Consider the following 16,670-nt stretch of genomic DNA (forward strand, 5'->3'; position numbering starts at 1 on the left):
GTTTAAGGATTCCATTTGGTTTAAAACTCAAGTTGGCTTTACTTTTTCTTTTAGTATAAGGAAATGATTAAATTATTTGATGTTGTTTACCATTGTTGCTGGTATTTAAGAGGCCACTGAAATTTCCTACTTGGTGAGAGATTTTCTATTTCAGTGAAATGGGCTGACATCAATAGAATGATATTGAGTTAAACTAACCAGCTTAGAGAGGAACATGTCTTATGAATATGGTCTGTGCCTTAAAGAAAATTAAAACAGAGCATGAACATAAATAGCAAACAGAGGTCTTCTTTTCAGGAGTAAGGTTTTCCACATCCACAATGAATATACTTGGAAGGGTTTTGATACTGATGATGATAGCAATGATAACACTAGCTACCCTTGACTTAACACATTTTATGTGCCAGGCAATCTGTGAGACGCTCACTATGTATACATTATCATTAATTTTCAAAATTATTACCAGAGGAGTTATTAATATTTTCATTTTGGAGATGAAGGAACTATAACTCAAGAAGATTAATCAAATTTCCAGGTTCTTACACCTTGCTAGGTGACAGAGTTGGGACTGCATGCTAAGTCTATCTGACCTTGAACACTGGTTCTTCCCATTAAATTCCTTCACACTGCAAACGAGTACTTTTCTTCATGCACAATGCTTTACCTTGCTTGTTTTGGTGTTAGTTTGAATCCTCTGCAATCATTTCAAAATGTGGATGTTTCCTAGTTTTATTAGCATTATTTTTTCATGCTATTATTTCTCATTGTATGTAGAGACTGTAATGATTTCATACAAAGCATATTTTCCATTGAAACTATCTGAATTGATCGTTGAAACTGATCACATTACACAAATAATTGACAAATTTCAATTTATTTTTATTTCCTGTAAAATGGGATATTCTACTGCAAAATGAAAACTTGTTTTTATCAATAGTTTGCCAATTTGGGAATTATACCACAAATATATTTATGGCCAGAAGGAAAAGGATTTTCTTTCTTTTTTTTTAGGAGAAGGATTTTCTTACTTAATTTTCATTGCCTGCTTTATTTTTGCTTTAACTGGAAGATATAAACAATACCTTATCACCTCGGATACACAGAAATCTCAGTTTCTTAATTGACCTGCGCTTCAGTTCACTTTCCAGAACTCTTGACTGCAAAGAGCGGACTTCAATGGCCCTTTGGCCCCATCCTGTGGTTCGCTGTGTACACTCAACAGCTATAGGAAAAATGTAAAAATCAGAAAAATACAATTTTTTCTATTAGTAATAGCAAATTATAACCACAGTCAACATTTGACTATTAAGATGCTCATTATTACAGTGCAGGTAAACACATTCTGATTTTCCTCCTTCTACAGTTAATCATTTCACCATTATGCTTTTCAGCAGTGGTATTCAAGCAAGCTATCCACTGTTAAAATTGTGACCAACAGTGAATAACTGGATCTTAATGTGTTTTTATATTCCTATTCCCTAACACCACAGGAAAAGATAACCATTAATTTTACCCTGTGTGTAGAAAGTAAAATCCACTAACAGCCATTTATTTTCCAGTTTAGTTGAGGTAAAGCATTTCATAAGGGCTTTTATTTGTGCTCAAGTGACATACATAAAAACCCTACTAACTTCAAAATTAAAACTGTTAAAAATGACTTGTTCAGATAATGACTTTAGCAACTCTAATTCAAGTCAATGAATGACCCCATTATAAGCATAACTAAACCTAATTTGATACTGTTTAGGCTGAGTCTGACTCAGAAAATTTTATTAAGGTTTAAACTTTTGGACCTTGTGTCACCTATGTGGTAACAATAAAGATTATGACAAATGGATGTTGACAATTGTGACTACACTTATCATGGTGAGCACTGAATAGTGCATAGAATTATAAAATCACCATGTTGTGTATTTGAAACTAATATGCCATTGTATGTCAACTATGCTTCAATTAAAAAAAATGACAATTGCCTTAAAGTAGAAAACCTAATTATGTAAATAACCACATACTCCGCTGATTCTGTGAGGTATTTTCTGACACAGGGAGCAGTATTATCATTAAATGCTTAGCTTTTAAGTTGATTTTTTTTCCTATACCTCATAGGAAAGTAAATTTCCATAAATAAATTCAATCTTCTATTTAAAATAATATCAATATTTTTGATTGTGTTATGTTAGTCACCACACAGTACATCGTTCTTGATGTAGAGTTCTGTGGTTCCTTTTTTGCATATAACACTCAGTGCTCCATGCAATCCATGCCCTCCTTAATATTCATCACCAGGCTCACCCATTCCCCCAAATTTTGCATCAACATGGATGGGATTGGAGGAGATTATGCTGAGTGAAGTAAGTCAAACAAAGAAAGTCAATTAACATATGGTTTCACTTATTTTTATCACCTATGTGAATAGTTCATTAAAATTGGTATTTTGTCAACAACCACACAGACCAAAAAATTATAAATTTAATACCTGCTGAGTCCAAACACACTGTTCATATGACAACACATAATTTCTACTTTAATTCTAAAAAACATTAATTTGCCATTTAACCTAGCGACTGAGTTAGCTTGCTTATGAAGTGGGATCCAATGATTTGGAATGAGAATGCTTAGTGACACCTGCTGTGATTGCTATGCTTCTATATATTTGTTTGAAATTACAAAGCAATGATCTTATTATTGAAAATATCTATTATATCTCAAGAAATATAAATTTTAGATTGGGGAAATCTGGATCTAGGTTAGTTTTAAATAGCAAAGCAGTTGTTTTTAGACAGAAAGGGGAATTGATTTCCTTAATATAAATGTTATACTACAGTCCTTAGTATATTCTCAAAATATCCTTAATACACAAACCAAAATATCACATTCCTATAGTGCTATAATTTATTTACATAGAGAGAGATGTGTTTTAAATCCTTTCAACTTAAAATAGCTTTTTGTTTTAGGTCAGAAATTGTTCTGCCTAAGGACAAGAGCTTACCAGATGACATTTTAAGACCTCTTTGATTCCTATGAGTGTCTAGTGGCATAAACATAGAGGTTTGCTCAGTTTCCCATTTGAACTGAATTTCTTTATTTCAATTTCTGATTAACATACTGATCACAAAATAGCACTGTAAAGGTTAGAACAAGATTTGTTATCTTCAGTTTCTTTTTCTGTCAGTTATAAGCATTTATTATATGCTTATATAAAATGGTTTTTATTTTATATAAAATAAAATGGTTTTTATTTTAAAATGGTTTTAAGCCCTTGGGAGTTCTTCCCTGTTTGAAGAAATTGGAGGAGGTTTTCAGGACATTGTTAACACTGTAAGTGCAAAAAGAAAGGATTCTGCAGATGCAATGTAAAGTGTCATCATCTCATAATGAAAAAAATGTTCATTAAAAAGCATTTCAGGGGCGCCTGGGTGGCTCAGTGGGTTAAGCCGCTGCCTTCGGCTCAGGTCATGATCTCAGGGTCCTGGGATCTAGTCCCACATCGGGCTCTCTGCTCAGCAGGGAGCCCGCTTCCCTCTCTCTCTCTGCCTGCCTCTCCATCTATTTGTGATTTCTCTCTGTCAAATAAATAAATAAAATCTTAAAAAAAAAAAGCATTTCAAACTGGTCTTTAAAGCTGCCTGGGGAACACATTTAGCCATTTCATAAAGATTTCAGAAGCTTTTGGGTCCTTAAGAAACAAACTGCCTTTCCCTCTATTTCTCTTTCCTTCCCTTTACTTTTCTTTCCCCCTTTTTCTTTTTTGCTTCATTAATCCCCTCTTCTTTTCAGGAACATTTTTCCTCCATCAAATCATTCTACTCTCCCTAATAATTGTACTCTTCATATGCATTCTACTCTTTGTCTAGAATCACCTTTATAGTCACCAAGCCTCAGAGACATACACAAGGTCTCAAGTTATTCATCTTTTCCAGATCAGCAGTCCTGCCTTCATCAAGAAGAAAAAAAAAATGTCCTGGCATGATGAAGATGAAAGGCAGTTTTCTTTATTTCTTTATGTTGCCATCTGGATAGTACCTAATAGCTATTGCAGACAGTCATATTTATCTCTTTTGTAAATGAAGAATGATGAAATCCTAGTGACAACCAAAATGTCACATACTTAGTTTGTATTTGATTCTTCATAGGATTATCACTCTCTAAATAAAACACTATTTACTATGTGAAATAGAAATATTCTGCTCTTCTTTTATGATTATTTGGCAGTCTCCTAAGATAAAGGTAAACCCCAAAGATCAGGGTGAGGAGCATTTCCAACATCTGCATAAAATGTGTAAGCAAAGGGAGTTAAAATAAAATTACAAATTATTGTGGAAAGGAATTCCTTCCCTAGTTTAATTATATTACTATTTCACATGAACAACTAAGACAGTCAAAATTAATCTCTTTGTGGTAGCTTTGTGAGTTTGTTAAACATATGGTGGACATACACACCTTACTAAGGGCATAAGTATACAGTATCCTAAATTAAGCTGATTAATTAACCTTGAGAAAATATGATATTTCAGAAAACAGAACTTTCTCTGAGATCATATAAAAGAGAAAAACTTTTGTACATACCTACTGAAGATGGTATGTCTTTCCATACTTCAAGGATCTTCTTGAAGAGTTGTTCATTTGCTTCCATAGAAAGGGCTTCAGCATTGAAAGTGAGCATCATGCCAATTCCCAAGGAATCAGGTAAAATGATGATATTCTGTGGTATAATGATTTCCAGGGGCTGGAATTATGTTTCATAAAGATTTGTATGTCCAACATTTTATTACTACTACTTTAACTGAAGCAGCTTGGCTGAGCAATAAAGACCAAAAAAGAGTTTGAAGTGCAGGGAGGAAAAGAAACTTCTATATTAATATTAAATAACATGTTATCAACACTTGAAAAGAGCTTTTTCCTAGGTCATTAAGGCATTACTGATTAATAGTGTCCTTTATATTTAAGAGAAAACTTTGTTTGAATAAAACAGAGATACATTTCCAACAGAGAAAAATTTGTTGAAATTTAACAAAATGTGTATAGTGATAGAAGAAACGTTACTTGTTACAGAGTGGGACTTCAGATTCATTTCAGCACATTAATGAATAATTCAGCAATGAATATGCGAACCAACTAACAAATACACAAGCATTGGTTACCCAATTCATTTAAATCAAAAATAGAAAATTAACTTAAAAATAGCCTGAGCTTGGGGCGCCTGGATGGCTCAGTTGGTTAAGCGGCTGCCTTCCACTCAGGTCATGATCCCGGGATCCTAGGATCGAGTCCCACATCTGGCTCCCCGATCAGCGGGGAGCCTGCTTCTCCCTCTCCCTCTGCCTGCCGACTGCCTACTTGTGCTTTCTCTCTCTCTGTCAAATAAATAAATAAAATCTTTAAAAAAATAGCTTGAGCTTAAAATGTTTATAAGGGGCAACTTAAAAATATAACAGTCATTCTCCCTTCACAAAAATGCAGGCTTTTTAATCTAATTTATAAATCACTAAATGGCTTCAATATATAAATACAGAGCTGTATTAGGTAACATAATATCAAATACTAAGAAATATATAAGAATTTGTAAATTTTATGATGTATAAAACAATGTGACAAAATTTACTTAAGCTACAGAAATTGCCATATCAATAGTATTTCCCTGAGAAATTAACAATTACATTCCTTTATTATTTCTCTAAATTAGCAAGTTACAAGAAAAAAAGGTCAGAAACTATACTTGCCAAACCCAGCGTACTCAGGCCAAGTGCTTGAGGCCATGTCTCAGCAACAACAATCCTTAAAACTAAAATGGGGATCCAGAGGCAAAAAGCAATTTTAATACGTTCCCTGGGCACTTGCATGAGCAATTGAATCAGAAAAGAGACGAAGGAAGAGAGAAAAAGAAATTGCAAGAAAAAGATGGCCTCAAAAAGAATCTGTTTAGAATAAAGCTGGACTGCTGCAAATCCAGAAAGCCCCAGAGGTAATTCCTTGTTTCTCAGATGATTCCAGCAGTAACCAGATATTCTTTAGCACACATGGCTCCCTTGTAGCATTATAGGTTGGCTCCCTTATAACATTACAGGTTTTGTAATATGGCACTCTTTGAAAAATATAATTTTTAGTACATTCTGTTTCAGAAGACACTTCCCTCCCTTTTATTAGAGCTCTTTCTCTTTTAATGGGTCAGGACACTAGGGCATTTAGCTAAAAATATTATTTTTGAATATATTTAAGTAATCCTAATTAGGTCAGAAAATATTTTTTTTTAAAAAACCAACCTCTCATTCTTGCTTCTGTGATAATGAACTGATTGCTTCAAAAGGAAATAATTCTCCTTGCTTGGTAATCAAGTGGAACACAGAGTGTAATTTTCTTGAGTGATGTTTCAAATAAGTATAAACTTGGACCGATATTGCAATGTTTAATATGGAACTAGCTTCAAAACAAAGGTTATTGGCCATTACATTAAAAAAACAAGATGCAGAAGCTATTGAAACACTCCAACTGAAAAGTACTATAATATTTATATTAATATTAATCTGAACTCATATCTAAGCGGCTTTGGCTGGGCTCAGTTAAACATTTTCTACATTATAAACAGGGTGATTTCTATATGCTCATAGATGGCAACTGAATTATGAGTTAATTGTATTGTTAATATGACCAAAAATTTTTTAATGTTTCCACTAATTGTTTGACAATTGCTCTATGGAATTTGTTAGAGATTTATGAGACAATCTGAAAGCTATGCAAAATATCACATTACTACAGTGATTTAAAGTACTTAAAAGTTTTCTTCTTAACTTTATATAATGCTAAACTCCTGAAATTTTAGTTGTCAACCAACTGGGGAATTAAAAAAGGATGAAGAGGGGTTTGTTGGTTCAGCCCTTTCTTTTAAACATCATTTTCCATAAAACAAACATCATTGCTACCATCAAATCTGAGACACAGTAGAATTATATTTTGTATGGTGCATGTGTATATGGGGTATTATGTTTGAACTCTATATAAATGATATATATACTATTTTTATAATTATCCATATTTTAGATATTGTGCCATAGAGTTATTATTTATAATCATTTAAGAGTTAAAAGCTGAAATGCGTTAGCTTTTAAAATGCTGAATCCCTTGATCAGAAAGTCTAACCATAATTGATACTATAAGAGAACACTTTATGATAATTTGCTATATATCATGGTTAAAGTTCTACAATATGGATAAAGAAGGAGGATGATAATGCTACAATACTGGTGTAATTTTTAAAGAATCTGTTTATGTATTATAGGGTGCAGAAAGACTGAAAGATTGCAAACCAACTCATCTAAGACTGGTTATTATAAATATATAAAGGTGAATGGATATGCAATGGGTAGTATATAGTCCATCCAAAAGAGGGCAGGCATAAAAAAAAATTAAATAAAAGGGGGTAGGCATGAATCATTTCCAGTTGATAATGGCCAGATTGTAATAACAGTCAGATGTTATCAGCTCTTTTGTTTCATCAACAGAAGTCCAGATTTTTAGGTGTAGACTCAATTCATTTAAAAACAAACAAAAAAACTGTGCCAGACAAACAAAATCTATCTGAAGAATAGACTCAGCCGTGTGGACTAAGAAACCATCAGTCATTTCTGCTTATCCCTTGCTACTTTCTGACACTCTATACTTACCTTTTAGGTTTCAGTTCCAGTACAGATGTTAATAATCATACTTTTAAACCTTTAAGAGTTTTGACAATAGGAAAAACTCAAATCATGGTGTACAATAATTTCTAGGAATCTTACGTTATTTGGCAGAGTCACATCAGACATAACCTCAGATTCTGCATCAATGATGTGATATCCATCTGCTGAGCTGAAGAAAATCTTTAGTCTTTTTTCAGTACCAATAGCCAGGTCAACTGTCACTGGCTTATGACCAGCTGTTGGAAACACCTGTAGATATAAAACCAAATATGGCCAAAAGGCCAAAAGTGACACTCTGACTAAGGCAAAACTTCCCCCTGCTCTTTTGTTTAACAGGTTTATAAAACCCTGGTTGATTCTTTAAATTACATAATATATTTAGACTATGTATTATAACTTTTTCTTAGTTCTGTTACTACCATAAGAACATAATTATATTCAGGTTCTATAGGGTGCTTGGGTGGCTCAGTTGTTAAGCATCTGCCTTTGGCTCAGGTCATGATCCCAGGATCCTGGGATTGAGGCCCACATCAGGCTCCTTGCTCAGTGGGGAGCCTGCTTCTCCCTCTCCCACTCCCCCTGCTTGTGTTCCCTCTCTTGTTGTGTCTCTCTCTGTCAAATAAATAAATACAGTCTTAAAAAAAAGAACATAATTATATTCAGGTTCTAAATTTTGAGTTTCCCTTCAGAGGCCAGATCTCCAATGATCATAAGAACCTTGTATGGCTCATCACTCTGTTTGTTGTCTTTAAATTCCTTGCCTTGAGCTTCAGCAAATGAAGGAGCTCATCTGGTCTCTTAAACCGGTTCGCTGGATCAGCTGCCTGTATTTTTGCCAGTATTCGTATATAGGCTTCATAGGACATGTAGTCTCCTTCAGAGTCTGCTGATTGATCAATGCATACTTGGTAGGGAATGAAAAAGGCCAGACATGTTAACCTACCATAGACTGGATGTACTCTAGGCTCCTATGGTTCCTAGTCCAAAGAAACAAAAAGCCAAACAGGATTCATTGCCAAGTTCAGGTCACTGTAGAGGACTGGACATCCCAGGATTCACCATATTGTAGCCATGAGGTGAGATTCAAGAACTGGAAGGAGGACTTAGACCAGAAACTGTATATCAATCTAGACAGACTGTTGGTACTTATCTTCTATATTTTCCAGCTCCATATCAGGCAGCTCTGACCAATCAGCAGACAGCCAAGAACAAACCCATATCCAAATACGGAGAGCTGATCCAAGGCCCAATTTAGGGAGATCAGATCAGAGATATAATTTGTGTCAGACACAGATTGTGTATATTATAGTCTGTGCTATTTACAAATGAACATATTTATTGTACAAATAGACATAGAAGGGTAGTCATAAAAGTTAGTCCATCTTTATTGCATACATGTGATGTTTTGGCTGCAAAATATAGCATGTAAGCAGACCTTGATCTAAGATACAAAAATATATCACAAATACCTTGCTGGAGTCTATCGTGACGTGTCCTTAATCAGTGCTTTGTAAAAACTTGTCCATGGACCAACTAGTTCAAAGCCAACTGGAACATTTGCTAAAAATATAGATTCCCAGGCCACACTCCAGACCTACTAATTCAGCCTGAGGTTGGGTCTGACATCTAAACTTTTAACAAATGCTCCAAATTATTTTGATGTACACTCCAGATTAGGGGTTACTGGACTCTATATAATGCTCCCAGTTCATTAATCAGTCCTCACTGTTATGGAATAAACACAAAATAATCCTATTGACATAGAATTCTGGAGTATTATTAAAAATAATAAAGATAAAAAGAATCCCCAGCTTATGAGATGAGATTAAAAAGTCATTAGCAACTTAACTGTTAGGGACACCAACTGGTTACCTTAAGAGGCTGATCCATAGAAGTTCAGTTAAACCATAATAAAGGTGGAAATATTACTGGTAATCCAAATAAGCCTAACCACCATTCCTTGTAATAGTTCTGGAGAGAAATGTGTTTAGAGTTCCAGCTTGGAAGAAATATAGACCCGCCCTTCCCTTTCCTCCCCACCCCCATCTATTGTAGCCCTGGTAATTAGAGCAAAGTCTTCCTCTTCCCTCATTCCTCTTCCAATGGGGATCCCCCTTCTACCATTGCCACACCTTTCCTTACCTTCCCTCTGCTCTCCACCCCCCACTAAGAGAGAACAGGGACTTTCTAGCTTCCAGTCATTGGGATGGAACCAAAAGGCTGTGTTTGGGGCTCTAGAAGAGAAGGTCTTCACGTTGACTACGGGAATTGGGAGTGAGAAGCTGGTAGGGAGGTCCTTTAAGGGGAGGGATCAAGGATTTCCCTCACATTCTCCCTTGCTGTGGTGCCTGTGAATTATCTAATAAAGGGTTAAATGATAATTATTGACATGGTATAGTCACATTACATTAACTGTAGAAGAATGGTATACATTTTTGCTACTATATTTCAAAATATTGCTCTGTTTACAATTTCTCAAAAGAAAACCATATGATCCAAAGAAGGAGGAGACCACTTACTTTAATAGCAGTGCTTTCATCGAAGGACTTTGGTGCCCAAGCATAAAGGTGAATTGATGATTTCAAAGCAATTGCAATATATGTTGTTTCTTCATGCTGAACTACAATGATAAAATACAGAGAAGTAACAATGCCACAGAGTTAACAAGAACACTGTAGTATTTGTGTTAGTAATGAAAAATATCATAACTACAAAATAAGAGTGCAGATCATATATTTTTAGAAAAGCTATTTACTTTCAATTTGATGCCCCCCAAAAGGTGACAAGACTATCTAGTCTTATGAAGTGTATGTATTAGCCTTTAAGAGCACTCTATACACTGAAAACCATAGAACGTTGTTGAAGGGAATTAAAGAAGACTTAAATTAATGGAAAGATTTCCTCTGTTAATGGATGGGTAGACTTAACATTGTTAAGAGGCCAATACATGGATGAACCTAGAGGGTATTGTTTTTTTTTTAAGATTTTATTTATTTATTTGACAGAGACCACAAGTAGGCAGAGAGGAAGGCAGAGAGAGGAGGAAGCAGGCTTCCTGCTAAGCAGAGAGCCTGATGCTGGGCTCCATCCCAGGACCCTGGGATTATGACCTGAGCTGAAGGCAAAGGCTTTAACCAACTGAGTCACCCAGGTGCCCCACCTAGTGGGTATTCTGCTAAGTGAAATAAGTCACACTGAGAAAGACTTATACTTATGACTTCATGTGTAATCTAAAAAGCAAAATGAATAAACAAACAAAAGAATCAGACCTATAAATTCAGAGATCAAACTAATAGTTACCAGAAGGAAAGCATGTGGAGGATGGGCAAAATGGGTGAAGGGGAGTGGGAGATATAAGTCTCCAGTTAGGGAAAGAATAAATCATGGAAATGAAAGGTACAACATAGGGAATATGATAAATGATATTATAATAATGTTGTATGGCGACAGATGTTAACTACATTTGTGATGAACACAGCATAAAACACAGAATTTGAAGCACTATGTTTTACACCTGAAACTAATGTAACATTAGGTATCAACTATATTTAAAAAATTCAGCTGAGCCCTGGTCAGCTCAAAGACTTGGGAGAAAAAAATAAATCACTTTTGCTTTAAGTCACTAAATAAATAAAATAAGAAAAATGTCAGTATTTCAAAAACGGGAGAGTATTACCCGAAATGATTTATGGATTCAATGAAATTGCTATTAAAATCCAATGGCCTCTTATGCAGAAAGGGAAATGTGGATCCTAAAATCCACATGGAATTGGAAGAGGCCCCAAATAGCCAAAATAATTGTGAAAAAAGAAAAACAAAGTTGGATGACTCATACTTCCCAAATTCAAAATTTACTAAAAGCTAGAGCAATCAAAAGAGTGTTGTCCTGAGATAAAGATAAATACATAGATCAAGAGACTAAAACTGGGAGTTTGCAAATAAACCCATACATTTATGGTCAGTGGGTATCTTGATCATTCAGTTGGGAAAGAATACTCTTTTCAACAAATGGCACTGGGACAACTGAATATTCACATACAAAAGAATAAGTTGGACCTCTCACCTCACACCATATACGGCAACTAATTCAGAAGGGTCAAAGACCTACGGGTCAAAGATCTAAAACTATAAAACTCTGAGAAGCATACATAGGGGTAGATATTCATGGCATATATAGGGATAGATATTCATGGCAATGGATTTTTATATTTGACACGAAAAGCATAAGCAGCAAGAGGAAAAAAAATATAAATTGGGTTTCATCCAAACTAAAATTTGGGGGTATCAAACGACACTGTCAAGAAAATGAAAAGACAACCTATGAAATGGGAGAAAATATCTGAAAATCATATATCTGATAAGCTCCTAGGATCCAGAATATATAGAATGCTTACAACTCAATACCAAAAATATGATAGATAGATAGATAGGTAGAAGACACATACATGCATATATACATAGTTGACAACATTAGCTATCAGGGAAATATAAATCAATACTACAATAAGATGCCACTTCACACTCACTTAGATACCTAGAATCAAAAGACAGACATCTACAAATGTTGGCAACGATGAAGAGTAAATGGGAGTCTCCATACTTATGGCAATGGAAAATAGCACAGCCACTTTGAAAAACAGTGTGGCAGTACTATCCAAGAGAAAGGAAATATATATAAACAATGGATATATAAAAATTGCATAAACAATGCTGCTGCAATACTATTCAGCAGTAAAAAGCAAGTACTGATACAGGCTATAGCATGCATGAACCTTGAAAACGTTATACTAAGTGACAGAAGTCTATCACAAAGACCATATATGATTCCATTTAAGTAAACTGTCCAGAAAAGAAAAAAAATGGAGCCAAGGAAAGTAGATCAGTGGTTATTTAGGACTGTGAGGAGAATAAGGTGAATATTAAGAAGGGTGGAATGTGAAGTGATTGCTAATGGCTATGGGGGTTCTTTTGGGGATAATGAATATGGGATTATGATAATGATTTACACAACTCCATAAACATACTAAAAACCATTGATTGTACATTTCTAAATGGGTACATTTTTGATATATAAATTATTCCAATGCATGTGTTTTTTAAAAAGAAAAGAGAAAAAAAGAATAAGAAGTATATGCTTTCTCTCATATAGACTTTCTGATTCCTATGGAATATGTTGGCCTACTTGCTAGATTTATATTTTGTACCAAAAGCCTTCTTCCTTGGCAGAAACATTGCTTCTGTCCTTTCTAGTCAGATTTCATCAGAGACCAAATATAAGGCTTCTCTTTCTATCCCCCTTCTCTTATTCATATTCTCTCTCTCTGATTCTAGTTATTTTATCTTTCTCTTTTACACTGTCACCAAGCCGGTCAAAGAAGCATGATAAATTAACCACCAACAAGCAAAGAAATTTTCTGTTAAACTAACATTTCCTATAATTTTAATACATGGCAGTAATTGGTGTCAATCAATTCTTTTATGGATCTTGAAAGGCTATGAAAACTCGATGCAAGTATGAGTACATGGCTGTCTTACTGTATGAAGATGCTATTGTTTCACCTGCCAGTAGACAAAAGTTTCTGGTTGTTATAAGAGGTGGGGAGGGCAGGAAAACACATCTTAACTAGTCCATTTCCTTAGCAAGAACACAGATTTGTAAGGTATTATTGTAATTCATTTTTGTAAACTCTTACTGAATTAAAAGAATTTACAAGTTAATAAGATACAGGCAGTTCTGCTACATAAGCTCCTTGTTTTTTTTTTTTAAAGATTTTATTTATTTATTTGACAGAGAGAGATCACAAGCAGGCAGAGAGGCAGGCAGAGAGAAAGAGAGGGAAGCAGGCTCCCCGCTGAGCAGAGAGCCCGATGCGGGACTCGATTCCAGGACCACGAGACCATGACCCGAGCCGAAAGCAGCGGCTCAACCCACTGAGCCACCCAGGCGCCCCCCATAAACTCCTTGTTTAACATCTGGGGAACTCTTTCATCTTTGGCTACCAAATACATATGATTTGGAGGAGAGCAATGATACATAAAACTAGATGAAAGTAGTGTACTTAATTCCTGGTTTGTTTGGGTTCTCGTTTCTCCTTTTAATGGTGTATGACTACTTATATACACAGATGCAGAAATCTATTCTGGAAAAGCCCTTATATGCAAAAGAGAAATGATCAGTCAGAATAACAATAACCTGCTAAAACTCATATTATATGATTCCAACTATCTCTTACCTATGCCAGTGGCTCTGTCTGAAGGGATAATTAATGAAAAGGAAAGAAGAAAGAAAACACAGGCTGATAATAGAGGGGATTTGCTTCAGAAACAGAATAGAATGGGATAATACCACTTTCTAGTTGTTGACAAATGAGAGACAGTTTCTGAGACCATGGAGCTATGACTTCATTTTATAGTGAATGGTTGTAAACAGAACATAAGAAAAAACACTAATTAGACAGAAAATACATAGCAATTATACCCATAAATATTGACAGTGGGAGCAAGAGCCAGTAGACCACAGAAGAATTTTCTTTCAGATTCATTGCAAAGCTTCCTGGTCACTATTAAGATAAATTTTCCAATTTAAGAAAGTGGAATGATTATGTAATTCTATTTTACAACTGTTCCAAGGAAAGATAATATCATATGAATCTCCTTGCAGGTTATTGAAGATGCATCAAGAACATTTATATGGTTGGAGTTATATAAAGCAAGAAAGAAGTATCAATTTATCTGGATGAGAGTGACTGGGAAGGGGAGAAAGATGAGAAAGTAAACCAAACTTCAATAGCTTTTTAAGTTAAACGATATTTTCTCAACAACTATGATGGTGGCATGGGGGACCTAGAAATTGTTTCAGTGAAATTCACTCATTTTTGTATAGGAAGTTGCAAATTATTTTCATTATCTACTTTGCCTCTCACAATAATGTACTTCACTAACTGAAAGAAAGCAAACTTTATATAGCTATAGTAAACATAAAATGGGACTTACGGACACTGAAGTGTTCACATCCTGTCAACTTATCAATAGCTTTACAGGCTTCCTCTGTCTTTAGCATTTCCTCTTGTCTTCTTTTACTTTCTGGATCATCATTCAAAATCTTGTTCCTCAGCCAGGTCAAATGATACACCCTAAGTCTGTTCTTATGGCCTAAATAAGATGGAGTGTTTTTATTCAGTCTATTTTTTTCATATATTAGAAAAACAAAACAATAAATGTATTTGGTCCTTTAACTAAATATTCTCATTAAAGTAGAACACACTTTTAGAAAAAACTACACTACTAGGTTTTTCCCTTCAGAGTTTTTAAATATGATAGCAAAGTCTTTCTAAGCCTCTCACTTCCAAGAGATAGTCAAAATATCTATCAGCTACTTATGTGCCTGTCTGAAGAGAAGTAAAATACTTCTTTGGGACAGGATAAGACTGCCATGGTACAGCAACAGAATTACCATCCATTCATTTATACTTTGACTTTTATCTAAGTCATGATCCCTCTGGGATTCGGAGACCCAGAAGCTGTTATTGGTAGTACGTATGTATGAGACGGACGTCTGATTTATTGACTGCTAGGAATACAGGGCTAGTGGGAAGGGTCTCTTTGTGCTCTTTCATTCCATCACACTTAAAAAATAAAAGCTTTATTATTTTTTTCTCAATCACATTTATCTTTGTTGCTAATTTCGTAATTGTAAACCCCAGCAAATTCTTACAATTCCTTCAGGAAAAACAAGCCATTGAATTACACACTTGTTTTCATATTTAGTGACTTTGTATTCATTTTTTACAGTTTATTGTTACAAAATTTCTAGGCCCAACAATAAGATTATTACTTATGTGGTTAATTTTATATATATTTTTACATGACATTTTTAAAGCAAAATTAGAATTCAGACATCTATGTGTATTTCCATTCTAATCTTATGTGGTAGAATAAATTTGCACTCTAAACTATTAGGTATCTTTCTACACTGATGTTCTCAGTATTATTTGATGCAAAAATAATCCACATTTGACAAAAATTTAAGCATTAAAAAGGGCACATTTGGGTTAGAGAAAGCTGGATAAAAATTAAAGAGATCTTATCCAGATGTGCAGTCTCTAAGCCACCTAGATGTTTTCAAAATCTAAATATTACATCTGTGTACCTCAAACAATTATAAATGAATAAAATGAAACATGATAAAAAATCATGAAGCTTTAGCAAATCTATACAGGATTTTCTCCCCTAACCAAAACTTAAAGCAAAGTTAATAATTTTTAGGTATATACGTAATCATTAATTAATGTGCCATATAGCTATTAGGTATAGACAGGAAACACACAAACACATATAAATAACTTTAAATTAGCATCATTTTATTCTACAGTTAAACCTTTTTTTAACTTTTCTATCCTCTTGTCAGTTATCTTTTGCCTATAGTTGACTTCAGTACTAATGTTTTCTAATACCAGGTAATGTTTACTAATGACAATTATTACTAACATCTGTTTATTTGCTCTCTCGTATTCAGAGATTCGGGTTCTGGCTGACCAAAACTAAGAAGTTCAATTACTATGTGGGAGGAAGGGTATCCATTCTCATTACTAATCCTGTCTCTAGATACTCATGATATGGTGTTGTCAGGGACAACAGAGTTTCATTTTTGTCCAATTATTGTCTACTTTGTTCTTTGTTGTTTCTAACACATTACAAGAAAGTATATGATGGATGTGGTCATCTGCACATGGGTGGGTGAAATTGTGAGTTGTAAAATTGCAAGTGGATACTCAGAAAAGACCTGAAAGATGTAAATGACTTGTTTTTTTCTCTTATCAAATAACCTAGGTGAGGTGCATCACAATCAAATATCCAGACACCAAAGGAGTGTGAGAAGTTAGTTTAAACTGTAAATAGAATGACCCAGCAATTGTACTACAATGTATTTACTCCAAAGATACAAATGTAGTGAAAAGAAGGGGCACATGCACCCAATGTGCATAGCAGCAATGGCCA

General features: G+C 34.5%; 1 protein-coding gene across 4 annotated transcripts in view; it reads right to left on the reverse strand.

Moving 5' to 3' along the window:
- Positions 1 to 16,670, reverse strand: part of NRK (Nik related kinase) — a 129,620-nt gene that overhangs the window by 3,436 nt on the left and 109,514 nt on the right. For 2 of the 4 annotated variants that reach the window (XM_045068309.1, XM_004779948.3), the window contains exons 23-27: positions 14,667 to 14,825; positions 10,193 to 10,293; positions 7,773 to 7,922; positions 4,567 to 4,726; positions 1,083 to 1,222 (exon numbers count right to left, since the gene is read on the reverse strand). In XM_045068309.1, the coding sequence (XP_044924244.1) occupies positions 1,083 to 1,222; positions 4,567 to 4,726; positions 7,773 to 7,922; positions 10,193 to 10,293; positions 14,667 to 14,825 (710 nt within the window). Of the gene's footprint in view, positions 1 to 1,082; positions 1,223 to 4,566; positions 4,727 to 7,772; positions 7,923 to 8,434; positions 8,578 to 10,188; positions 10,294 to 14,666; positions 14,826 to 16,670 lie in introns of all 4 variants that reach the window. The other 2 variants (XM_045068310.1, XM_045068308.1) reach the window with 2 other exon arrangements.

This window comes from Mustela putorius, unplaced genomic scaffold (assembly GCF_011764305.1).
Source record: "Mustela putorius furo isolate JIRA1106 unplaced genomic scaffold, ASM1176430v1.1 tig00003901_pilon_pilon_pilon, whole genome shotgun sequence".
NCBI classification, from domain to species: domain Eukaryota; kingdom Metazoa; phylum Chordata; class Mammalia; order Carnivora; family Mustelidae; genus Mustela; species Mustela putorius.